At 38.7% G+C, this 27,324-nt stretch overlaps 1 protein-coding gene across 1 annotated transcript in view; it reads right to left on the reverse strand.

Annotated features, from left to right (window-relative positions):
• The window catches only part of PRKAR2B (protein kinase cAMP-dependent type II regulatory subunit beta), a 109,497-nt gene that overhangs the window by 75,533 nt on the left and 6,640 nt on the right, over positions 1–27,324 (reverse strand). Inside the window, exon 2 of the mRNA XM_065883689.1 lies at positions 3,591–3,626. Within this exon, the coding sequence (XP_065739761.1) occupies positions 3,591–3,626 (36 nt within the window). The remainder of the gene's footprint in view (positions 1–3,590; positions 3,627–27,324) is intronic.

Here is a 27,324-nt window from a genome sequence, read left to right on the forward strand (position 1 = left end):
CTACTAGAGAATGAACTTGAGGACATGGGGAGGGGGAAGGGTAAGCTGGGACAAAGTGAGAGAGTGGCATGTATATATATATATGCTACCAAATGTAAAATAGATAGCTAGTGGGAAGCAGCCGCATAGCACAGGGAGATCAGCTCGGTGCTTTGTGACCACCTAGAGGGGTGGGATAGGGAGGGCGGGAGGCAGGGAGACCCAAGAGGGAAGAGATATGGGGATATATGTATACGCATAGCTGACTGACTTTGTTATAAAGCAGCAACTAACACAACATTGTAAAGCAATTATACTCCAATAAAGATGTTAAAAAAATAATCTGACAGTTTCATCATCATAAGTTTTGTAGAACTTATCCTCTCTACCGTATAAGGCAAGACCCTACTGTTCCAAATGCCCACCTGTTTTTATCCATTAATCACACTCCACTACATGCCTTTCATTCCTGAACCAAGTGGAAAACTAACTTATGAAACCCTGAAACCGCTACAAACTCTTAAAATTCTAGGAATGAATTTTGTTTGAAAATACTGAGTGAAACTGATTCCTTTTACTTATAGAAATACAAACCAACAGGTTTGTGGGCAGGCACTGAAAACACATGAGGAGAGTTCAGCAGAAACAGTGTTATTTATAAAAATGATCTGAAATTATGTATTTGTTAAACACATCCTTAATATAAACATTGCCCTCATCCTCATGAGCCATAACAAAAGAAAAATGTATAAAAGGGAGAAATGTTTTGTTTGAAGTATTCAGGTTGAAATATTTACTTTTGATAGGTGCAGTATGAATATCAAAAGCCAAAACCTCACAGATGTAGGAAACTCAGTCAAATCAGGACTATATCATAACACACTATTTTTAAATTTTCATTCAATCAAAAGTGATTGAATACCTAGCACTACACATAGTATATTTATTGTTATAATGTATACATACAGTACTTATTGTTGTAATTATTATTAAAAAATAGACAAGTAAGGGGCTTCCCTGGTGGCACAGCGGTTAAGAATCCACCTGTCAATGCAGGGGACACAGGTTCGATCCCTGGTCCGGGAAGATCCCACATGCCACGAAGCAACTAAGCCCTGTGCAACTGCTGAGCCTGCACTCTAAAGCCTGCGCGCCACAACTACTGAATGCCGGGCACCGAGAGCCCGTGCTCCACAACAGTAGAAGCCACAGCAATGAGAAGCCTGCACCGCAGCGAAGAGTCGCCCCCGCTTGCAGCAACTAGAGAAAGCTCACGCGCAACAGCGAAGACCCAACACAGCCAAAAATAAATAAATAAAATAAATTTTAAAAAAATAGATGAGTAAGAAATAAACTCTTGTATCAAGAAGTAAACTCTTGTATCCTACGTTTCTGGTTGACTTATTTTTTTTCCCTTAAATTACAGGTATTACATTACAAATTTAAAGTTACAATTTACTTCTGAAAAGAAAAAGTATTTTTGAATTAAAACTTTATCAAAAAAAGATATCCTAAGAAATATTTTTAATTATCAGATATGAATTTCCCTATTTTAAGTAGATGTCTATTTTTTTTATGTTCAGGAAATGCTACTTCCAAAGAAATTGAAGTCAACTACTGCATTGAATTACTTTTCACCACTAAATTAACAAAGAGAACTGTAGAATTTCCTCCCCAAGATGTCTTAAGACAGTTTCTGCTTTCTTTGTCAAAAAAGTTTTAGACAAAGACCATTGTTCTTCTTATCCAAGGCAGTAAATATAATTTTATTTCCCTTGCCTGAAAGACTGAAAATGTGTATAAAATGCTTACCACAGTGCCTGACCCATCAGGAGTATTCCATAAGTCAATTCTCTTTTCCTTCCAATAATTAATGTCAAAATTCATTCTCATAGTGCTTTCCAGCATGTTATATTATTAGGGTAACAATATTTACACCTTTTAAGGCTTTTACAACATGACTCTTGAACGTGGTATCATTTCATTTTTCTTTAAATCGAACTGCTCCCTGTTGTTTTCACTGGCATTTCCTATTGCCTGTCACTTGGAATAAATGCAACATTTGACTTGAACGTGTATTTCTTTGCCAGCATTCTAACTTGTCTACATTTCCAGCCAATCTTGCTGAGATACACTGGACACAGATTCAACAGTGGTGGTGAGGAGTGAAATAGGGTGTTTCAAAACGAACATATATACTAGAGCCCCTGATCCTTCAACTGATGCTAAGTATACTGAACAACAAATATTAACGGAATTTGCCCAGAAATAAATGTCTCATGTCAGTTTGAGGCAGAAAGGAGACAATTTATTTTAAGAGACTTAACTGTGTTCCTACAGAAAGAATCTTACATCACGGAGACAAGATATCTCACTACTGATTCTGTCTTATTGTTCCTCTCTGTTTCCACCACTGCTCATGAAAGACTACATATTACACCAGAATATGATCACTCCTGATAGCTCTACTCTGGGATAAAGTCTGATTGATGCCTTACTGACATAATCTCTCATTCCATGAAAGGCATTATAATCTACACTTTGTTTTCAACATTAAAAATAGATATGCCTCAACATTACAAAAAGCTCAGGAGGATAAAGTAGGTACCATCACAATACAGCGTATTATCCTAATCCCTGTCTTTTTCCTTATAGACCTGGTCACCACATAATAAGAGTAAATTATACCAGTAACTGCTGACAAATTAAAAATAAAACTCAATCTTAAAACACATTTAATAATATAGCACAGATGGAAATTAGGTAATTTTATGAAACAAATGACTCATTTGTATTATATAAATGTCAAAGATGATCTGTTTGAAATTATTTCTTGTGTTTTTCAACCAAAAAACTCTAGTTATATATAAAAGAAAGTCATTTTCTCAAACCAAACATGGTAGTACTTCACTTGTCCTCTATCTTTAAAGAAGGTATTTCACAGAAGTGAATTTTCCAAACAATAGTTTATCCATTTCAGCGCCCAAACTCATTTAGGATAGAAATGCTTTACTTCCCCACCAATGTAATGCAGGTGGTGCCCAGTATAGTGAACCAAATTCAAGCATCTGTCAATGGTTAAGGTCACCCTCACTGTGAATATGCAGAAGGTTACTGTGGTATCTCTAGGACAGCAATAGCTCCTGGGGCAGGAACAAATATAAAGCAATCTGCTCCTATTCTGAATAGGACCCCATGATGACAAGGTCTTATATCGGAGTGTTATGAGTTTTCCTGTCCTTTATTAAAAACTCTCCATCCATCCCTGTTTCTAGAGTGTCCTTTACCCAAGTTCTAAATTACTTCTTCTAAACTGTGACTGGCAAACCAGATAACCATGTAGATAATAATTTATCAAGAGCAGAAATAAACAAATTGGGGCAAGAGTCTCCATACATTAGCCTCAGTGCACAGTGCTGTTTTAAGTTTAGCCACTCAGTGTGTATTTCCAATTATTTCCTAGTTCTTGATTTTATCAGATGGCTGTGTTTTCTGGGAAAATGACTGACAAATAAGTTATTACTCTATAGCAATTATTCTTTTCATACCTTCTTATCCAATCCATTTTAAAAATGCCACCATTAGTGAGCAAAATCCATCATCAGACTTACCTGAGGCACGCCTCGTAAATCGGTTTATTACTGGAGCTGAAAGAGAAAAGCGGAATAATGTGATTAGATAAAATTTTAATTTATCCAAAACCCTGAAAATGACCTAAATTGTTAAGTGATCCCATAAATTAAATAGGAGAAAGATATGAATGAATAAACAATGCAAGAAGAAAAAACATTAATATATGAAAATTAAATGTTTAAATTCACTAGTAGCCAAAGAAATATAAATTAAAATCAATATTTCACCTGTTAAATTAGTCCCCCCAACACACTTCAAATGAAAATCCCTAGTTATGTGTGGCTGAAACTACTTAACTGGGACAGTGCCAACCTATATAATATTTTTGTAAACAATTTGGCAATTACATCTAGTGTCATAAAAGGTATGTCTCCTTTAAGAGAGTAACTCTACTTTTAAGAAATTTATCCTGAAGAAGTATTACTAGAGAAGGAAAAAGATACACACACGTGTGCGTGCACACACACACACATCTATTCAACAGCATCATTTTTACAGTGAAAATATTTGGAAACAAAACTAAAAATGCTCACATATACTGATATCATTATTAGGTAAAGGATGGTATATTTGTGGTTTTGACAATTTTTGTGCGACCCAAAGGTCTATGATATGCAAATCTATCTGTGGAAGGCTGCAATTTCAGGCTGGTGTATGGGAGTGCATTGCTCAGCTGGTAAGCCCAACCTTGGCCCACGCCCTGCATTCAACTTAGCTCTGTTGTTTCTTCTTGGTTTTGCTTACAGATATCTTACAGTTATCTCAAGACATTAGGTTTTTAAAAACTTTATTTCTTGAGAGAAGCAGGTAAGTTTACAGTTCATATTATATACAGAAAGGACATCATGTATTACACTGTACATTTTAGTAGCAGGATGTCATGGGTCTACTATGATTCTTTTTAATACTTCAATACTTTTTAAACAGTAATTATAAAGACTGTTTACACTATGGAAATAGGTCAAGTAAAAAAAGAAGACTTAAAATTTTTGTCAGCATTATGGTTATAGAGTACAAAAAATATAGATGCTTCAGAATAAGTACTGGAAGAAAACTGTCAGATGTTTCACACTAAATCCTTGCAACCATTCTATTAAGTAGCAGCACCGCAACATTATTGATGACAACATTTTACAGTAAGGCTCAGAGATATGGATTAGTTTGCTTTAGATCACATAGTCACCCTGTGGCAGAGCTTGAGAATTCCAACGCAGGCACTTCTAGCACCAAAATGCTGCCCCACCAAGAACAGAAAGCAAAAATACTGACGCCTGAAATCACCGCGTAACAGGTAAATATTTCCTTCCATATTGATCTCCATTGTTACTAAGGATTAACTGCGTGAAATCATTCACAAACCCAATTATTAAAACACTATAATGTATAGCAAAATTATATACTCTAAACTGAGCAAGAGAAAATTCCCACTACTTATATACCAAAATAATTCAGCCATATAGCTGCAAAGTCACAAATTACTTATATAAAAACCTTTCATCAGGTAAAGTGTAGTTATATTTTATATATCGCACGCACAAAAAAACTTTCATCAGTTTTCTTGGACACCTTCAACCCCCTTTTGCACAACTCCTTCAGAACCTAGTCTAAAAAAAGCCTCCCCAGCAAGCTACAAGGACAGGGGAAACTTCAACCACAGGAATGCAGAATAGATAGTGCTGGCTGCCCAAGGCAAGATGAAGGTAAAAAGCGTATCTCAGCCTTGGGGCAAAAAACAGAGCAGACACTCTCCTCCCCCTCTAGTCTCTCTAGACAATGAAATCACAGCACTGTGAGCTTCTGGTTTGAAATGTTGGGGCATCTTTGTTCCCTTGCGGTCCCTTAGGTTTCTGTGCCTTTTTTTTTGGCCACACTGCACGGTTTGTTGGATCTTAGTTCCCTGACCAGGGATTGAACCCAGCCCTCCCTGTGAAAGCATGGAGTCCTAACCACTGGACTGCCGGCGAATTCCCTGTGTCTTTCTGAAGTGTTTAAGGCAGAGATTTTCAACGAAGTGGCATCACCATCTAGGAGGTGTATTCTAAAGTTGTGGGAGCAATATTTTCAACTGTCACAATAATTCAGAAGACATCCTTGGCATCTGACAGACCACGTACAGGACAATCCTATACAACAGAGAACTATCATGAATCCCAAAACTTTCGTCCTGCACTACTTTCACATATCCCACTGGACATTCATGTTGGCAAACAAGTCAATTTATAACCACCTGAGCCTAAATTCTAACACTGTATATACATAAATACGATTATTATATGCAGTTTTAATATACATCAGATTTTCTACAATACAAATACAACATAAATCAAAGGAATTTGGGGGTTTTGGGGGGTATTTTTGTTTTGTTTGCAGTTTTACGAATAGATGTTCATCATTTCAAAAAATCATGTCACTGCTGTATCACTTGTGGTATCTGAATAACCAGTACAATACACCTGATCAGACTGCATTCGCAGCTTTCATATTCTTAGTGATTCTGTATGTAAGTGGGAGAATCTAACTGCATTATGCCTTCTTGTGTACATGTAAGCACATACCTGCTGAAACACATTTTACTTACTATAAATTGCCTCATTTCTCCTTTATATTTTTGCTAGAAATTATATCAATGTTTAAATTGTGCGTAGAGAAGTTCTATGACTGTGACTTCCATTTCCCAATAGTAAATGGGGCACAGGACTGGGCAGTTAAGAAGATGGGGGCACCAGGCATGTGGTACCCAGTAGTTAAGGTAAACACTGGGTTTTGACAAAATTACCAAAACTCCAATCCCTCAAAACATATCCCTTCATATCCACTTGCAGGGATGAAACACAAGTGTTTCCTGTACCAACTCTTGGCAAGCTAACAATAACCTTCTCAATTTTTCTAGACTTTTTAGTTTAGTTACCAAAATGGGGAAGAAGATTGAGATTCAGGGTGGAGACTCTGCTGTAAGTAAAGCGATGTGCAGCTGGGCTTGGGGTGCCTGGTGTTTTCTCTCCCAGGAACCCAAGTACAGGGAAGGGGAGCAGGAGGAAGATGAGGAAGGACGCACCACCGGGCGCCGACTGGGGTCAGGAGGCGTGGGCTCCACTGCTGGCCCCATCGCCTTCCGGGAAAGCTTGGATGAATCGTATAACTTTGACCTAAATCCTCAACTTAAAAAACATGCAAGGTAAGATCTGCCCTCCGTAATTCAAGGGGGGTTTTATGAAAAAATAAATAAACATCTTTGAAAGTGCCCGTAAACTATAAATTCCTATTCAAATATAAGAGACTGATGTTTACTATGAGCTAATATTACCAATCTTAACATTACATTTTTTGCATATACAAAGTAAACAGCAGCACAAATTCACAAAAAAGTTAATAGATGATGCTTTAAAATGTGCTAAGTCAAATTAGGTTTCCTCAGACTCTTGGTTTCCACCTTCGTATTTTCCTATTCTATAGATATTCTGTAAGTGTATTTATACACACACACACACACACACACACACACACACACACTAGGAGAATATAGAAGGGAAAATATAGCAAACATATTATCTGCCTGGAGAAACAAATATGATTTAAGAATATACTAAACGCCCCTAACATTTTAAGGAGATATAACCTAAGATCTTAATGAATCCTAAGGAAAAATACAGAAATGTTTATGTAGGTTTGACTTTCTCCCAAGCGCCATTCCAGCGCAATACGGAGAGTCCTGTGTTCCTATGAATGTCTTTGCGCTTGTCTATCCAGAGATCCCATTAGTTCCCAAACTAGACGGGTCTTAATGCCTCAGCCCCCAGAAGTATAACTGATTCAAGTCTTCTTTAATCCTGGAGTATCCTTACAGGAAAAACTCTCTACTACTTGAGGTGGCTGAATGAGCCTCTCTGTTCCTAGCAGTGAAAACAGCCTCCCACACCTGTGACTGGAGTTTCGCGGAGCCAGCAGGACCTGCTTATCTTCTCACCTCTTTATGCCTGAAGCCCAAGATAAGCAGTGCCTGGTAGATAAGAGGCACTGAGTTAACAGCTGTGGCGTGAATCAATCAACTCTGTGAAGTAAACAGAGCAAGTCTCCTTGTCCCACTTATTCCACTGTTTATTGGATGTGGATGCCGGGCACTGGGAATGTGACAGAGTCCCTGCCTCTGAAGAGCTTGACCAAGTCGGGGGTATTTTCACATACTATGACTGCAAGGGCTTATGCCACGCACGCAGCTGCCCTAACAGAAAAATTTAGGTAAAAAGAGAAGTTCCGTAGAAAACTAGAAAACTTAAGAAATTGTATAAAAACAAAAGCAGTCAATTGAAAGCATGAACCAATGAGTTTGGCCTTCAGAAAGGAAAGCCAGGTTGATAGTCATGCAGATAGTTTGCACCTCTGAGCACAATGCTGGGAGAGAAGTTCCAGGTTAAAGAAATAAGAGCGCTGAGTTGTGATTTATGGTCATTAAACACACACACACACACAGCCACCCTATCTATATTGGAGCCACACTGGTTAAATGGACTTTTGCAGAAGTGTTCATATGCCCTGAAGTGAGATGTACACAACAATCTTGGAGTCAGCACAATAGTTAGCACACCTAGCCTCCTATGAGTTGCCTTTTCTAGCAATAAACACTTTCCAAATCTGCTGTCTAAATAAAAGATTCTAGAAATTATGTCAATTGAAACCCTGTTAACTAATTATATTTGATAGAATAAATACTTAGCTCAGAGTAAATTAATTTCTCTTATGCCTGGACTTCAAAAATTAAAACTGAAATAAGGCTCACCCTTGAACCAAGGAAGAATTAACTTTTTAAAATATCAACAGCAACGAAAGCAAATAAACAACAACAAAACCTGAAATATTTTGCTAATTAATGTAATAGGCATAATTTTCAAACTTTTTTATACAGGTTTAATTTCTGACACTGAAAAGGACTATATTTTCTGTGTCTTTGTTAAAGCCATGTCTGCTCACAGTACTTCTGACTGGACATGATGGGAACTGTTTGAGAGGCTGGCATTTGGGGGACCAATTTTCTTCCTTTTTGATTATACAGCATGAGATCAGGCATCAACCTACCCTACACACGGAGCATGGCTGCAGGTAGGGCTGAATGAAATGAAACAGACATTCAGCTTTTAAAAAATGCCAGCTTTAAAGACCACTAAAAAGATGCACAGTTTTGTTCTTTCTATTCACAAAGCAAACTCCTCAAAATATAACTGATATTCTAAAATACTGAGGTCATAAAATATAACTATTACCATAGGGGGAAAATACACTCCTAGTTACTTTTGCTTACAAAGGAACTTGATTCTCTACTGTTTTTTTTTTTTTATTTATTAATTTTTTTTTTTGGCTGTGTTGGGTCTTCGTTGCTGCGCGCGGACTTTCTCTAGTTGCGGTGACCTGGTGCTACTCTTCGTTGTGGTGCACAGGCCTCTCATTGTGGTGGCTTCTCTTGTCGGGGAGCACGGGCTCTAGGGCACGTGGGCTTCAGTAGTTGTGGCACGTGGGCTCAATAGCTGTGGCTCACAGGTTCAGTAGTTGTGGTGCACGGGCTTAAAAAGTCCCTCTACTTTTTTTTTTTTTTTTTTTTTTTTGCGGTACGCGGGCCTCTCACCCTTGTGGCCTCTCTCGTTGCGGAGCGCAGGCTCCGGACGCGCAGGCTCAGCGGCCATGGCTCACGGGCCCAGCCACTCCGCGGCATGTGGGATCCTCCCGGACCGGGGCCCGAACCTGTGTCCCCTGCATCAGCAGGCGGACTCTCAACCACTGCGCCACCAGGGAAGCCACCTTTACTTTTTAATTCATGAGGATTCTCCCTCTTAGGAACAGGAAGAAAAATATAGCTTTAGCTAGCAGAGTCCTAAGGTAGCTAAGCATTTAAAACCACACACAGAGCTGATGCAATACCAATGTCGAGAAAAAGGCTCCCAAATACTTTTAGGATTTTAAAATGTGAGCTCAGAAGAAAAGCAGGAGATGGGAAAGGTCATTGTCAAAACTACATCAATTCAGGGACTTCCCTGGTGGCGCAGTGGTTAAGAATCCACCTGCCAATGCAGGGGACACGGGTTCTAGCCCTGGTCTGGGAAGATCCCACATGCCGCGGAGCAACTAAAGCCTGTGCGCCACAACTACTGAGCCTGCACTCTGGAGCCTGCGTTCCACAACTACTGAGCCCGCGTGCCTAGAGCCTGTGCTCCGCAACAAGAGAAGCCACAGCAATGAGAAGCCCATGCACCACAACAAAGAATAGCCCCGCTCACTGCAACTAGAAAGGGCCTGCGTGCAGCAACGAAGACCCAACACAGCCAAAAATAAATTAATTAATTAAAAAAAACTTACATCAATTCAATCTCTGCTTCCACATATGCTAAAACTGTCTCTTCTAAATGTATGGGATCAAGTATGTGCAAGTATGTATATGCGAAGCGGATTTATGGAAACTAATGTTTTGTTTGTAAGAGTGAACACTCCAGACTAGACCACTAACAATACTAGGAAAACCAAAAGCTCAGAGAGTTTGAACTGTCACACATCCCTGAAGTCACAGTAAAACAGACCCAGAAAAGGGTAATTAAGGAAAATAAAGGGCTCTGAAATGAAGACTGAGAAAACAATCAGGGGAATGTGATTACGGTTGGCATAATCATAAAAGTACAGTTTTAGAAAATACCATATTCAAATCCTCCCCGTTGTCTTCACAGAATTAAGATGTTCCTGCTATTCTAGGCTCAGCTCAAATGTCTCCTCTTAAAGAAGCCTTTCTCTAAACATTCTCCAGGTCCTCTCAATCACATCATCCTGCTTCTTTTCTTCTAAGCATTATCAGAAGACATCTAGTACATTATGTTTACTGTGTGGTTACTGTGTGTTACTGTCTTTTTTACTGTGTTTTTTTGCACACTACTGGGAGGGCAGTATCCTTCCTTGGCTGTTTTACTACTGTATCCCCAGTGCCTAGAACACTGCTTGATATAATATGTATCTGGTTCAACAAATACTGAATGAAAAGTGCTAATGAAAAATTAGTATAATAAAGGTATTCCCTGATACTTAAAGATTATTTGGACAAATGTAAGTGATAATTTATATACATATTGTATTTATGAAACCCATAAATTAAAATACATTACTGGCTGAAATGTAAAACAGACTTAAAAACAGCAGACCTTGACTGACTGGCATTTGGCTTTTTGTACAGGCTGCAAAAAGAAGTCCCACTTATGCCCCATAACTACAAAAATGTAACCCAGATGCTAGTTTCCAGCAAAAATAATGAAAAATTTCACAAGATAATCAGTGCAGAAAGCAATGACACTTCTCAATTAAAATGTGGAAAAGAGGATTTCAAAAGCATCCATGTTTCCAACAGTTTTACTTTTAATCAAGGTGAAACTGACATACAATGAAATGCACAACTCACTGAGTTCTGACACATGCATACACCTATATAACCAACATTCCAATCAAGATATAAAACATTTCCAACACCCTGGAAAGGTTCCACAAGCCCCCTTACCGTCAATTCCCACTATCCCTTAGGAAACTACTATTAGGATTTCTACCACCATAGCTTAGCTCTGCCGTTCCATGAATTTCATATAAATGTGAGATTTATTCTCACTGTTGAGAGGATCAATAGTTCTTTTTTATTGCTGAGTAGTATTTCATTGTGTGAATGCACTACAATTTGTTTATTCATTCTCCTGTTGATTTTTTTTTTTTCCCCAGTTTGGGCTACTGTGAATAAAACTTCTATAAATATTTTTATACAAATCGTTTTGTGAACATATACATTTGCTTTTCTTAAGCAGATGCCTAGAGTGGGAATGCTGGTTCATAGGTGAGTGAATGTTTAACCTTATAAAAACCTGCTGATTTCCTAACGCTTTGTACCATTTCATACTCTCATAGGAAATAAACAAGACTTCCAGTTGCTCTATCTCTTTGCTAACATAAGGTATGTCATTTTAGCCATTCTTGTGTTTAGTGGCAACTCACTGTGGTTTTAATGTTAATTTCCTTAATAACTAAAAATACTGAGCACCCTCCCATGGGCTTATTGGCCAGTAAGTCTTTTTTTTTTTTTTAATAAAACAGGTTTATTAATTAAAGGACTTCCCAAGTCTTTAGTACTCCAAATGACATTTGTCTTTTGGGTTTTTTTGTTTTTGTTTTTGTTTTTTTGCGGTACATGGGCCTCTCACTGTTGTGGCCTCTCCTGTTGCGGAGCACAGGCTCTGGACGTGCAGGCTCAGCGGCCATGGCTCACGGGCCCAGTCGCTCCGCGGCATGCGGGATCTTCCCGGACTGGGGCACGAACCCGTGTCCCCTGCATCAGCAGGCGGACTCTCAACCACTGCGCCACCAGGGAAGCCCTTTTGGGTTTTTTTTAATAGATCTTTGTTGGAGTATAATTGCTTCACAATACTGTGTTGGTTTCTGTTGCTCAACAAAGCAGATCAGCCATATGCATACAAATGTTCCCATATCCCCTCCCTTTTGAGCCTCCCTCCCATCCTCCCTAACCCAGCCCACTACTATTTTACATTCGGTAATGTATATATGTCGATGCTACTCTCACTTCACCCCAGCTTTGCCCTCGCAGCCCATGTCCTCAAGTCCATTTTCTATGTCTACCTCTTTATTCCTGCCCTGCAACTAGGTTCATCAGTACCATTTTTTTGTTTTTTTTAGATTCCATATATATGCGTTAGCATACGGTATTTGTTTTTCTCTTTCTGATTTACTTCACTCTGTATGACAGACTCTAGGTCCATCCACCTCACGACAAATAACTCGATTTCGTTTCTTTTTATGGCTGAGTAATATTCCATTGTGTATATGTGCCACATCTTCTTTATCCATTCATCTGTTGATGGACATTTAGGTTGGTTCCATGTCCTGGTTATCGTAAATAGAGCTGCAATGAACATTGTGGTACATGCCTCTTTTTGAATTATGGTTTATTCAGGGTATATGCCCAGTAGTGGGATTGCTGGGTCATATGGCACTTCTATTTTTAGTTTTTTAAGGAACCTCCATACTGTTCTCCATAGTGGCCGTATCAATTTATATTCCCACCAACAGTGCAGGAGGATTCCCTATTCACCACACCCTTTCCAGAATTTATTGTTTCTAGATTTTTTGATAATGGCCATTCTGACAAGTGTGAGGTGATACCTCACTGTAGTTTTGACTTGCATTTCTCTAATAATTAGTGATGTTGAGCAGCTTTTCATGTGTCTCTTGGCCATCTGTATGTCTTCCTTAGTGAAATGCCTATGTAGGTCTTCTGCCCATTTTTTAACTGGAGTGTTTGCTTTTTTGATATTGAGCTCCATGACCTGTTTGTGTATTTTGGAGATTAATCCTTTGCCTATTGTTTCATTTGCAAATACTTTCTGCCATTCTGAGGGTTGTCTTTTCGTCTTGTTTATAGTTTCCTTTGCTGTGCAAAAGCTTTAAGTTTCATTAGGTCCCATTTATTTATTTTTGGTTTTTATTGCCATTACTATAGGAGGTGGATCAAAAAAGATCTTGCTGTGCTTTATGTCAAACAGTATTCTTCCTATGATTTCTTCTAAGAGTTTTATAGTGTCCAGTCTTACATTTAGGTCATTAATCCATTTTGAACTTATTTTTGTGTATGGTGTTAGGGAGTGTTCTAATTTCATTCTTTTACATGTAGCTGTCCAGTTTTCCCAGCACCACTTAGTGAAGAGACTGTCTTTTCTCCATTGTATATCCTTGCCTACTCTGTGATAGATTAGTTGACCATAGATGCGTGGGTTTATCTCTGGGCTTTCTATCTTGTTCCATTGATCTATATTTCTGTTTTTGTGCCAGTACCATACTGTCTTGATTACTGTAGCTTTGTAGTATAGTGTGAAGGCAGGGAGCCTGATTCCTCCAGCTCCATTTTTCTTTCTCAAGATTGCTTTGGCTATCTGGGGTCTTCTGTGTTTCCATACGAATTGGAAAATTTTTTGTTCTAATTCTGTGAAGAATGCCATTGGTAGTTTGATAGGAATTGTAGTGAATCTGTAGATTGCATTGGGTAGTACAGTCATTTTCACAATATTGATTCTTCCAATCCAAGAACATGGTATATTTCTCCAACTGTTTATGTCATCTTTGATTTCTTTCATCAGTGTTTTATAGTGTTCTGGGCACAAGTCTTTTGCCTCCTTAGGCAGGTTTATTCCTAGGTATTTTATTCTTTTTGTTGCAATGGTAAATGGGAGTGTTTCCTTAATTTCTCTTTCTGATTTTTCGCTGTTGGTATATAGGAATGCCAGAGACTTCTGTGCATTAATTTTGTATCCCACAATCTTACCAAATTCATTGATTAGTTCCAGTAGTTTTCTGATGTCATCTTTAGAATCTTCTACATATAGTATCATGTCATCAGCAAACAGTGACAGTTTTACTTATTCTTTTCCAATCTGTATTCCTTTTCTTTCTTTTTCTTCTCTGACTGCTGTGGATAGGACTTCCAAAACTATGCTGAATAAGAGTGGCGAGAGTGGACATCCTTGTCTTGTTCCTGATCTTAGTGGAAATGCTTTCAGTTTTTCATCATTATAATGCTTGCTGTGGGTTTGTCATATATGGCCTCTATAATGTTGAGGTAGGTGCCCTCTATGCCCATTTTCTGGAGAGTTTTTATCATAAATGGATGTTGAATTTTGTCAAAAGCTTTTGCTGCATCTACTGAGATGATCATATAGTTTTTATCCCTTAATTTCTTAATGTGGTGTATCACATTGATTGATTTGCATATATTGAAGAATTCTTGCATCCCTGGGATAAATCCCACTTGATCATAGTGTATGATATCTTTAATGTGCTGTTGCATTGTTTGCTAGTATTGTGTTCAGGATTTTTGCATCTATGTTCATCAGTGATATTGGTCTATAATTTTCTTTTTTTGTGATATCTTTTTCTGGTTTTGTTATCAGGGTGATAGTGGCTTCACAGAATGAATTTGGGAGTGTTTCTCCCTCTGCAATTCTTTGGGAGAGTTTGAGAAGGATAGGTGTTAGCTCTTCTCTAAATGTTTGATAGAATTTGCCTGTGAAGCCAGCTGGTCCTGGACTTTCATTTGTTGGAAGATATTTAATTACAGTTTCAATTTCAATACTTGTGATACGTCTGTTTATATTTTCTAATTCTTCCTGGTTCAGTCTTGGAAAGTTGTACCTTTCCAAGAATTTGTACATTTCTTCTTTCTCTAGTTGTTTTAAGTGTAGGATTAGATTGTTTATTTGAGATTTTTGTTTCTTGAGGTGAGACTGAATTGCCATAAACTTCCCTCTTAGAACTGCTTTTGCTGCATCCCATAGGTTTTGGGTCATCGTGTTTTCATTGTCATTTGTTTCTATGTATTTTTTAATTTCTTCTTTGATTTCTTCAGTGATCTCTTGGTTATTTAGTAGTGCACTGTTTAGCCTCCATGTATTTGTGTTTTTGACAGTTTTTTCCCTGTAATTGATTTCCAATCTCATAGCGCTGTGGTCAGAAAAGATGCTTGATACGATTTCATTTTCTTAAATTTTCCAAGGCTTGATTATCAGTGACCCAAGATGTGATCTATCCTGGAGAATGTTCCATGTGCACTTGAGAAGAAAGTGTATTCTGGCACTTTTGGTTGGAATGTTCTATAAATATCAATTAGATCTATCTGGTCTATTGTGTCATTTAAAGCTTGTGTTTCTCTATTTATTTTCTGTTTGGATGATCTGTCCATTGGTGTAAGTGGGGTGTTAAAATCCCCTACTATTATTGTGTTACTGTCCATTTCTCCTTTCATGGTTGTTAGCATTTGCCTTATGTATTCAGGTGCTCCTATGTTGGGTGCATAAACATTTAAAATTGTTATACCTTCTTCTTGGATTGATCCTTTGATCATTATGTAGTGTCCCTCCTTATCTCTTGTAACAGTCTTTATTTTAAAGTCTATTTTACCTGATACAAGTATTGCTACTCCAGCTTTCTTTTGATTTCTGTTTGCATGGAATATCTTTTTCCATCACTTCACTTTCAGTCTGTATGTGTCCCTAGGTCTGAAGTGGGTCTCTTGTAGCCAGCATATATATGGGTATTGTTTCTGTATCCATTCAGCCAGTCTGTATCTTTTGGTTGGGACATTTAATCCATTTACATTCAATGTTATTATTGATATGTATGTTCCTATTACCATTTTCTTAATTTCGGGGTTTTTTTTGTGGGTCTTTTTCTTCTCGTGTTTCCTGCTTAGATAAGTTTCTTTAGCATTTGTTGTAAAGCTGGTTTGGTGGTGCCAAATTCTCTTAGCTTTTGCTTGTCTGAAAAGCTTTTGACTTCTCCGTCGAATCTGAATGAGATCCTTGCTGGGTAGAGTAATCTTGGTTGTAGGTTTTCCTCTTTCATCCCTTTAAGTATATCCTGCCACTCCCTTCTGGCCTGCAGAGTTTCCGCTGAAAAATCAGCTGATAACCTTACGGGGATTCCTTTGTATGTTATTTTCTGTTTCTCCCTTGCTGCTTTTAATATATTTTGTTTGAATTTAATTTTTGTTAGTTTGATTAATATGTGTCTTGGTGTGTTCTTCCTAGGGTTTATCCTGTATGGGACTCTCTGTGCTTCCTGGACCTGGTTGACTATTTCCTTTCCCATGTTGGGGAAGTTTTCGACTATAATCTCTTCAAATATTTTCTCAGACCCCTTCTTTTTCTCTTTTTCTTCTGGGACCCCTAGAATTCGAATGTTGGTGTGTTTAGTGTTGTCCCAGAGGTCTCTGAGATTGTCTTCAATTCTTTTCATTCTTTTCTCTGCTCCTCAGCAGTTATTTCCACCATTTTGTCTTCTAGCCCACTTAATCGTTCTTCTGCCTCAGTTATTCTGTTATTGATTTTTCCTAGTGTTGTTCATCTTTGTTTGTTCTTCTAGATCTTTGTTAAACATTTTTTGTATTTTCTCAATCCATGCCTCCATTCTATTTCCGCAATTTACTATCATTACTCTGAATTCTTTTTCAGGTAGATTGCCTATTTCCTCTTCATTTATTTGGTCTTGTGGGTTTTTACCTCGCTCCTTCATCTGTGATATATTTTTTTGCTGTCTTTTTTTTTTTTTTTTTTAATGAGTGGGATTGTGTTCCTGTCTTACTGGTTGTTTGGCCTGAGGCTTCTAACACTAGGGTTTGTAGGCTATTGGGTACAGCTGGGTCTTGGTGCTGAGATGAGGAACTCCATGAGACCTCACTCAGATGAATATTCCCTGGGGTCTGAGGTTCTCTGTTAGTCCAGTGGTTCAGACTCGGAGCTCCCACCACAGGAGCTTCGGCCTGACCCTGGGCTTGTGAACCAAGATCCTGCAAGCCACCTGGGGCAGCAAAAACAACAAACAAAAAACAACAAACAAAAAAACACACAACAATAACAAAGAAAAAAATAAAATTAGACTAGGAAACTAACAGATATGTTAGGAAGAATATAAAAATAAAAATATAGATGAATGAACAACTGGAAGGTACATCAGTACCACAATAGTAAAAAAGAGGAGGAGGGAAAATTTTAAAAAAGGTGGGTGGGGAAGGCCTTGGCTGTGGAGGGCGGGGCCTAAGCAAGGGCGAGGTTTGGGTAGTGGGCGGGGCCAATGCTCAGGACCCACTGGGCTGGAAAAGGCTCTGGGGGCAGTGGGGGGCGGGGCTTAGGCTCAAGGAACAGAAGGGGCCCAGGCATGTCCCCCACCCCTGGTCTCAGAGGGCAGCGGACCTCACCTGGGAGTCCAGCAGGCTTCCGGGGCTCGAGTGGGTGGGGCAAATGCCCTCCTCTCCTCTCCTGCTCCTCCAGTCTGGGAGGGCCCCTCCCACCTGCCTCTCCTGCTCTCCCCTGCCTCCCTCCTGTGCCCCCAAGGACCCACGCAGCCTGGAGGGGACTTGGAGGGCAGGGGATATGCCTGGGAGCTCAGCAGGCTCCCCGGCCTGAGTGGGCCAGGCAAATGCCCTCCACTCCTCTCCCGCTCTTCCTGGAGAGTCCCTCCCACCTGCCTCTCCTCATCTCCCCAGCCACAGGGGCGCTGATCCTGTCTGGCCTCCACTTTTCCTTTCCCCTCAGTCCCCCTACATCCTACCGGTTCACTTTGGGGTTCTTCCCGTCTCCTTGGGCATCAGAGTCCCCCACCATGGGCTGGCAGGCACCCTAGTTGTGGGGAGACACTAACTCCACGTCTTCCCACGTGGCCATTTTCGTTTATGTCTTCTTTATTAAACTGTTTAGGCCTTTGCTCAGTTGGATTTTGCTCAGATTGATGGGCTTTTTGTTATTGAGTTTTAACAGTTCTTTTTATATATTCTCAGTAACAACTAATTAGAATAATAGAAAAATCTCCCAGTTATAATAACAACAAAAACAATATGTTACTTAGAAATTAAACTAAGAAAAGACAAGAAAATCCTTTATGTAGAAAATGAAATAACACTGAAGAAATGAAAGGAAGACCAGATAAATGGAGATATGCAATGTATATGGAATATTTATGTCTCCAAATTTGTTTATAAATTCCAACAAACACCTAATAAAGTTTTTCACATCATTGAAGAACCTCATCCTAAAAGTTCTGTGGAATAATAAAAGCCCATGAATAGTTAAACAATTCTGAAGAAAAGTAAGGTGGATGTACTTAACTTACCACATATCAGGACCATATAAAGTCATATTAGGAGTAAGAGAGAGTAATGAAAGAATGGACAAACCAACAGAACAGAATAGACTGTAAGTACCTTCACACAAAAATGGAAAATTGATGTTTAAAAATCAGTGAGGGAAAAAAGTCAATAAATGATGCATATTTTTAAAAAATGAAATGAGATTCTCATCTCATACCAGGCACAAAAATAAATTATAGATGGATTAAAACCTTAAGTGTGAAACTCAAGACTTTTTCATTTCTACAAGAAAATGAAGAGCTTATCTTTTTAATTCGAGGTAGAGATAGATTCCTTAAGGCACAAAAAAGTATAAGTATAAAGGAAGGGATTAATGTTAGGCTACAATAAAATCAGGAAATTCTGTTCTTGAGTTCAATGGTATGACCATGAATGAAAAGAGTGAAATAGGTGAGGGAAATTAAGAGGTACAAGCTTCCAGTTACAGAACATGGGGATGAAATGTACAGCATGGGGAATATAGTCAATAAAAATGTAATATCTTTGTATGGCAAGGGATGGTAACTAGACTTCTCATGGTAATCATTCTGCAGTGTATACAAATACTGAATCACTATGTTGTGCACCAGGAACTAACATAGTGTTCTAGGTCCATTATACTTCAACAAACAAATAAATAAACTCATAGAAAAAGAGATCAGATTTGTGGTTACCAGAGGCAAGGGTTGAGGGGATGGGCAACTGGATGAAGATGGTTAAATGGTATAAATTTCCAGTTACAGGATAAATAAGTACTAGGGATGTAATGTAAAATGTGATTAATATAATCAACACTGCTGTGTGCTACATATGTAAGTTGTTAAGAGAGTAAATCCTAAGAGTTCTCATCACAAGGAAAAAATACATTTTTCTTTTTCTTTTACATCTATATGAGATGATGGATGTTCACTAAACCTATTGCGGTCATCATTTCATGATGTACTTAAGTCAGATCATTATGCTGTACACCTTAAACTTGTACAGTGCTGTATGTCGATTACATCTCAGTAACACTGGAAGAGAAAACAAAGGAAATTCTGTTCAACCTACATAAACAAAATGAAAAGACAAGCCCAAAACTGGGAGAAAATTTTTTTCAATGCATGTTACCAACAAAGGATTAGTAACCAGAATGTGGAAGGAAGGAAGGAAGGAAGGAAGGAAAGGAGGGAGGCAGGGAGACAGGATGGAAGGGAGAGAGGGGAAAGGAAAGGAGAGGAGAGAGGGGAGGGGAGGGGAGGGGAGGGGAGGGGAGGGGAGGGGAGGGGAGGGGAGGGGAGGGGAGGGGAGGGGAGGGGAGGGGAGGGGAGGGGAGGAGACACTCCTACAAATCAGTAAGAACAATACAGACAGGAAAAATGACAAGAAAAAAAACTTTTTTCACAGAAGATGAACTAGAGATATGATCAATGAAGATTAAAAAGATGGTCAAGATCACTAGTAAGCAGGGAAAAGCATATTCAATTTACAATGAGATTCCAATTTAACATCTGTCTCATTGGCAAAGATGGTTAAAATCTGACAATATCAAATGGTCGCTTGAATGTGGAGAACCAAGAACTCTTATACTACTGCTGAGAGTATAAACTAGTATAACAGCTTTGCAAATATGGCAATATGACGTGCAGTGAAAGCTGGGCATTCCCTACAACCAGGCTTTCTACGCTTAGGTATATACTCTAGAACTGCAGTCCTCAAACTCTGTGGTCTCAAAACCTCTTTACACTCTTAAAAATTATTTGCTTAGGGCTTCCCTGGTAGCGCAGTGGTTGAGAGTCCACCTGCCGATGCAGCGGACACGGGTTCGTGCCCCGGTCTGGGAAGATCCCACATGCCGCGCAGTGGCTAGGCCCGTGAGCCATGGCCGCTGAGACTGCGCATCTGGAGCCTGTGCTCCGCAATGGGGAGAGGCCACAACAGTGAGAGGCCCGCGCACCGCAAAAGAAAAAAAAACAAAACAAAAAACAAGCTGAAGGATGATAACTTACATAAGTGAAACTTTTGTAAGTGGCACAATTTATATGAACTTTGAATACATGCAAAATATCATTATTTCTAATCTATGAATAAATGCCTTTGTAGTAAGAATACAAAAACATACATAGGAACTATAAACACCAAATTCATCATAGTGCTGGTTATCTATGGAGAAGGAAGTTAAGAGAATGGGATAAGAGAGGGGTATCCAAGGAGACACCTACTGTACATGTGATATTTTCTTCAAAGTAAAAAAACTGAAGCATTAAAATCTGTTAGAGACAGGGGATGGCTCATGTGAGTGTTCCTTATTTAGTGTCTGTTCATTTCTGTATATTGGAAATATTTCATAATTTTTAAAAAAGAGAAGAGGGAGGGAGGGATGGAGGGAGGGGGACGGAAGGAGAGGGAGAGAGGGAAAGAGAAAATTTCTGCTCTGCTTGGTTTCAGAGATAAAAATCTCTCAGTATACTCAATACTATCAGCCCAACCAGATTAATTCACACTGCTTTTTTTTTTTTTACTTTATTACCTTTGACATATAAAAATTACATATATTTAAGGTGTGCAACTTGATGTTTTGATATATGTATACACTGTGAAAAGATCATCCCAATCAAGCTAAATAATTTAACCATCACCTCTACAGTCACCACTGTGTGTGTGTTAAGATTTAACTTAAGATCTATCCTCTCAGCAAATTTCAAGTATACAATACAGTATTGGTAACTGTCACCATGCTATATACATTAGATCCCAGAACTCATTCATCTTGCATAACTGAAGCCTTGTACACTTTTAATGCTAAATGTGCTCCTAAAATATATTTCACTAAATATCCTTTCTGCAAATGCATTTTTCTTAAAATCTGAACACTAAAATACCTTCTGAATTCTTTTTAAGAAATTATAAGGAAATTATTTTAAGGTATTATGAGGAATCAAAGATCATAATATTGCTTAGTTGGTAAACTGTTGTTAATGACAGTAAAATATCAAGGACTTCCCTGGTGGCACGGTGGTTAAGAATCCACCTGCCAATGCTGGGGACACAGGTTCGAGCCAGTCAAATAAGATATGGAGGACTTCCCTGGTGGCACAGTGGTTAAGAGTCTGCCTGCCAATGCAGGGGACACGTGGTCGAGCCTTGGTCCGGGAAGATCCCACATGCCACAGAGCAACTACGCCCGTGCGTCACAACTACTGAGCCTGCGCTCTACAGCCCATGAGCCACAACTACAGAAGCCCACACACCTAGAGCCCGTGGTCCACAACAAGAAGCCGCCACAATGAGAAACCAGTGTGCTGCAACTAGAGAAAGCCCATGCACAGCAACAAAAAGACCCAATGCAGCCAAAAATAAAATTAAAAAAAAAAAAACAGTAACGTTAAAAACTCAATGACAGGGCTTCCCTTGGTGGCACAGCGGTTGAGAATCTGCCTGCTAATGCAGGGGACACGGATCTGAGCCCTGGTCTGGGAAGATCCCACATGCTGCGGAGCAGCTAAACCCGTGCGCCACAACTACTGAGCCTGCGCGTCTGGAGCCTGTGCTCCGCAACAAGAGAGGCCGTGATAGTGAGAGGCCCGTGCACCACGATGAAGAGTGGCCCCCACTTGCCACAACTAGAGAAAGCCCTCTCACAGAAACAAAGACCCAACACAGCCAAAAATAAATAAACAAATGTGGGGTTTAAAAAAAAAAAATCAATGACACCTTAAAAAAAAGAAAAACAAAGACCTGTGAATAACTCTGTGTAAAAGCAAAGATATCCAAAAGAACTGTCTTTTTTTTTTTTGAAATCTATTAAGATAGCAATTTGTAGTGGAGCAAGTACAGAATGATGGGTTTTCAGAATAAAACCACATTCTAATGTAAAACTTAGGTATAAAAGTTTCTCCTGGGCTTCCCTGGTGGCGCAGTGGTTGAGAGTCCGCCTGCCGATGCAGGGGACACGGGTTCGTGCCCCGGTCTGGGAAGATCCCACATGCCGCGGAGCGGCTGGGCCCGTGAGCCATGGCCGCTGAGCCTGCGCGTCCGGAGCCTGTGCTCCGCAACGGGAGAGGCCACAACAATGAGGGGCCCGCGTACCGCAAAAAAAAAAAAGTTTCTCCCACCATGAGCTTACTTTCATAAATATTATGATATGAGGAAATGGCAACAAGCTGTCAAGTTAATACAACCAATTTTTTCCAATTAATTTATATTTCAGGCACATATTCATGTTTTTTACTATAAGCATCTGCCTCATTTAAATTAAGTAACTATTTTCAATATCCCTACTTACTCTTTCCCAAGTTTGTTTTAAAATAACTTATTAGAACTTGAATAAAACCATAAACTTGGAGATTCTGCACACACAAATTTATTTATTCTACCAGTTAAACACTGATTCTCAAGGGAGAAGATGGTGTGCAAACAAAGCAAAGCTTTATCCCGTTGCTTTTTTTTAACCTTATTTTTTTTAAGTCAGACTATTTTCCTTGCATTTCAAAGGAATTAAAGGAGGACTTGAGACTTAAAAGAGCAGGGTTTTTTTTAAACATTTGAAACACTTAGCTGAAAGATCTGAAGACTTTACTTTTATATTTTTCATTAATAACATTTTCTTTAAGGACTATTATCACACTGCCTTGAAAACAATCTCTAGTTTCTTACATTTCAAATCAAACTTCATTTTTAAAAACCATCAGGTTGTAACTTCTAAAACCTGCCTTCCTCTCTTTCTTCCTTCCTCTTTTTTTTTTTTTTTTAACAAACCCATATATAAGGCTTAGTATATGCCACACACTGTCAATTCATTTATTCTTACCAGAACCCTCTGAGGTAAGTACTACCATCATTCCCATTTCACAGATGGGGAAACTGAGGCACAGATGGTAAAGTAACTTGTTTAAGGTTCCAAAAGTTATAAATGGCAGAGTCAGGATTCAAACCTAGAGCCTATGCCAAAGTGAAGTCATATTTGTAAAACGTTACCAGTGTTTCTGATTTTTCAGCACTACTTAAAAATTTTCAGCAATAAAAGCCATCTGTTTCGTTTGTTTTCCATAAACTACCAGGTTTAAGAAGTAGGAGGCAGAGGAAAGGGGTTCTATTGACTGTGTTTATCAAATCAGTGGTGGGAAAAAAGTAACATGAGTAGGAAAGAATAATAATAGAGGTAGATGATAACACATTCAGTTTAGGACAAAATTATCTGCAGGTGCCTGAAGAAGATGCAAGCAGAGGTGGCTGGTAAGCAGGGAGATATGTCAACCTAAATCTGAAGGCGAGAGGTCTGCGCTGGAGCTACAGTTAAAACTGGAGGGCTCCAAAAGGCTCACCTCGGGGCAGGGGGGCAGGTGGTGGTGGTGAGCAGGATTCACGCAATAAAGGGAGGAAGACAGCCTGCTTTCAACGTGGCAGGAATGAGGCAAGATGGAGAGAGAAAACAGGACAAAGCAGGTTCAGGGCAATAGAGGCATTTGGGATTTAACACAGGGCTCACAGAAGCAGAAGCAGTGACACGGGAAGTTTACGGGGGTCAGAACATCTCCTCGATGAGAATGTGCAATCCTCACCCACAAGGCGAGCCTGTGCACTTGTGTTCTTTGCATGTGGCAGAGTGATCAAATATCAGGCCAAAATATAATATGCCACCTTTTTTTTTTAAATATAAAGAAGTCTAAACCTATGAAACTGAACACAGGCTAAGGCTTTTATATTTCATGAAAACATTTAAAAATGCATCAATATAAAGGATTACCAGGAGGCTATTTTTAATATTTATGCGCCCAAGAAGGTTTCAATCACTTTAGAAATACACACTTACAGATATTTACTATTATGAGACGTTCAGTATTCAACTTGACGTTAATTTAAAGTGTATTTGAGCACCTTCTGTGGGCCAAGTGAGATGCGTGCAGGAAGGTCTTGGAGGGAGGGAGCTCATTCCTGTGTTTCCATGCCTGCCTGTGCCAGGAACATGTGACATCCGCCAAGCTTACTCTGAAGCAGGGCACGTTCATCCTGCCATTTTGACACCACTCATGTCAACCAGAGAATCTCGTAAGGATTTTCTGGTAGGGTGAACTGTAAGCTAACCTTTGGAAAAAAACTGGGATTTTGGCAGAAAGTTAAGGAAAGAGGACTGGGTACCCAGGACCAAGAGAATAACTTAGGCAAGAATATTTGGCTACATCAATTTCGAACCATACTGTGTGCCTCTATAGTGTTTTATCTACTACCCACCGGACGTTTATAAAAGAATCGCCTTTCTTTCATGTCTTTTTTCACTTAAAATGTATTTAATAGGTAATACAAGTATATGACAAGCTTTTTTCAAAAGTTACAAAAAGGGAGATAGTGAAAAGGCTACCCCCTAACGAACTGTCATCTCCAGAGATGGCCTTCCTCAGATACCCTATGTAACTGCATTTCTTTTAAACTATTTTATTTTATGTTTTTCCTTAGGATGTTGCCTGGTCCTAATCTTTTAAACTTTAGATTTTCTTCTAATTCTGATTGGCACTTCCATGACTAAACTTAACTAAACACCTGTAACATGGTATGATTCTGTTTGTCATATCCCCAATATGTGCACCAAGGACATGAGTACTCTATAATCGAGGCTGAAGTTCAAGGTACAGACAGGAATACAGATTTAAAAGAAAAAGCCTAGATCTTACCGTCAGGTAACATGATTTTATTTCCTTTTTATAAGATAGAATTTTCCTCTTTATTCTGCCAAAGTTTGGCTGAGTCAAACAATTACCTAATGAATGTCTATTAAAAAAGACACACACACACATTAGGACCCTGCCTACCTGCAGGTCCTTTATAATCCAGGAGCTTAAAAGAGGAAGCCAAAGTTTACTACAGCTAGCTTACATATTAATAGAGTATGGGTTAAGTTCTACTGTTAGGACTGTGGTCTCCAAAATGGGGTCATGCACCCCAAGGCAGAGTATAAGGCAATCATTTAGGGTGTAGTAAAAATTAGAACTTGCTTACAATTACTTGTTACTTCTCCCTTTCAAAATTTATACTGTGGGATGCTTTCTCATATACATAGTAAGCTAATATACTGGTACATGCACAAAATTTATAAAAACATACATGGGATATGTATACTCAAATATATTTTGTTAATGACTATACATAATCAAAAAGGTTTTGAGAATTAAACAGCTCAGTATATGAGGTGTTCATTTTTAAAATAAACATTTTATTGAATTTCTAAAGTATATGAAGTGCTGGGACTTCCCTTGCGGTCCAGTGGTTAGGACTCCGCACTTCTACCGCCGAGGGCCTGGGTTTGATCCCTGCTCAGGGAACTAAGATCCCGCAAGCTGCATGGTGCGGCCAAAATAAAATAAAATAAAGGTTCTCTTTAAAAAAAAAGTATGCCAAGTGCTAATTTGTGTAGAATAGACGGAAAAAACAAATTGTAAAAGGGAAAGATCAATGCTGAGCTAGGCTGTAAATTTTTAGAGGGAAAAGTTGGAGGCTTATTTTTTGATATGTGGTTCTTTTCAACCATGTTACTGCTGTAAGAGTTACTAAAAATGAAGTCTGTGTACCATGGTTAAGGAGATGGGCTCTGAACTCAGACTGTCAGGTTCAAATCCTGACTCTACTACTTACTTTGGGGAGAGCTGAATGATGTGTATAAATAGCCTTACTCAGCGTCTGGCACTTAAGCAGCCAAAAAAGTTAACAATGATTAAATAAAAAGAATATCATTTAACAAACATTAGCTTTCTATAGCAACTGAAATGAAACAGCTGAGTCACGTATTAATTCAGAACCTTTTGGAAAGATGCTTTTGAGTCTAACTAAAATGTATTTAAACGAATGGAAGCTTTTTCCTTCTTTTTTATCCAAAAAAAAAAAGAATAAATTCCCCTCAATATCACTCGCTTGAACTATTTTGTCTTGGAACAGCTAATGTAAATTAAACAGTGTCAGTCCCCAGCCAAACGGATACCAGAATCACTGCATTCAGTGTATCTTCTTGGCTTCACTTTTATGTAGAACATGTGTTTATATTTTGACCTTTTGTCTTTTTGTAAAACACAGAAACATTTTTTAAACAGTAGCAACTGGAATGATGGTTTTTTTTTTTTTTAGTTTCCAAACATATTAAGCTACACATGGCAGAGCCTATTGCTGAAACATTTATAAATGTTACACCAACTGTGTTTATATTTCTGATTTTTTTAGATTGTTTTGTTTTCATGTAAGCCATGACCTGAAAATTTTAGCTCAAATTCTTTCCACAAAATAATTACATAATGGAACAGTCTGAGTCATTTTGAATTTCCGAAACACAAAAACTCCCATAAAATAAAGATAATGATCAGTATCACAGTGAGGTTTTTACATGGGGTTTTGGGACCAACCCAATCACAACTAAACGGCAAAGATAAGGCGGAAGGACAATAAGAACAGGACCAAGAACACGATGACAATAACTCATCCGCCTCAGAAAAGTCACTGCACTCTTTTTTCTTTTCCATTGTCTCTTCTTAAGCAATTGATACAAAAATAAAACCTAATACTAGATTTCACCTCAATGAAAAAAATCAAAGAGAAAAAAAAATTGGTAATTCTGAAGGCAAAAGAACAAAAGTACTTCTCTTTAGCCTAGACTTTTAGACCTTATCTATCACCCCGATGGAAGACAGAAAGGATTCATAGTATGTAAGTTAATATAAACAGCACACGAATTGTGATAATTCTATGAACAAAAAGACCAAAGCAGACTAAATCTGGGCAAGGAACGTCTCTGGCTTTCAGCTGCTCCATCTGTTAAGCGAAATAGACAACATATTCTATCTATGAGACAGTCTCTGACAAAAGGATTGTTTCTTAAGAAGTGTAGAGATAGTAAACTTAAGAGAATAATTATTTCTTTTTTCTTAAAAATAAAAAAAAGGAAGGAGTTGGCTCTCTATAAATATGTCTACAGTGAGTGAATGAGCACAGCATCCCACCTCCCAACTTATACACATTCCTCCTCCTCATGGGCTAACCCAGGTCTCTGGCCCCTTTACTCT

The sequence above is a fragment of the Phocoena phocoena genome, chromosome 9 (assembly GCF_963924675.1).
Source record: "Phocoena phocoena chromosome 9, mPhoPho1.1, whole genome shotgun sequence".
NCBI classification, from domain to species: Eukaryota; Metazoa; Chordata; class Mammalia; order Artiodactyla; family Phocoenidae; genus Phocoena; species Phocoena phocoena.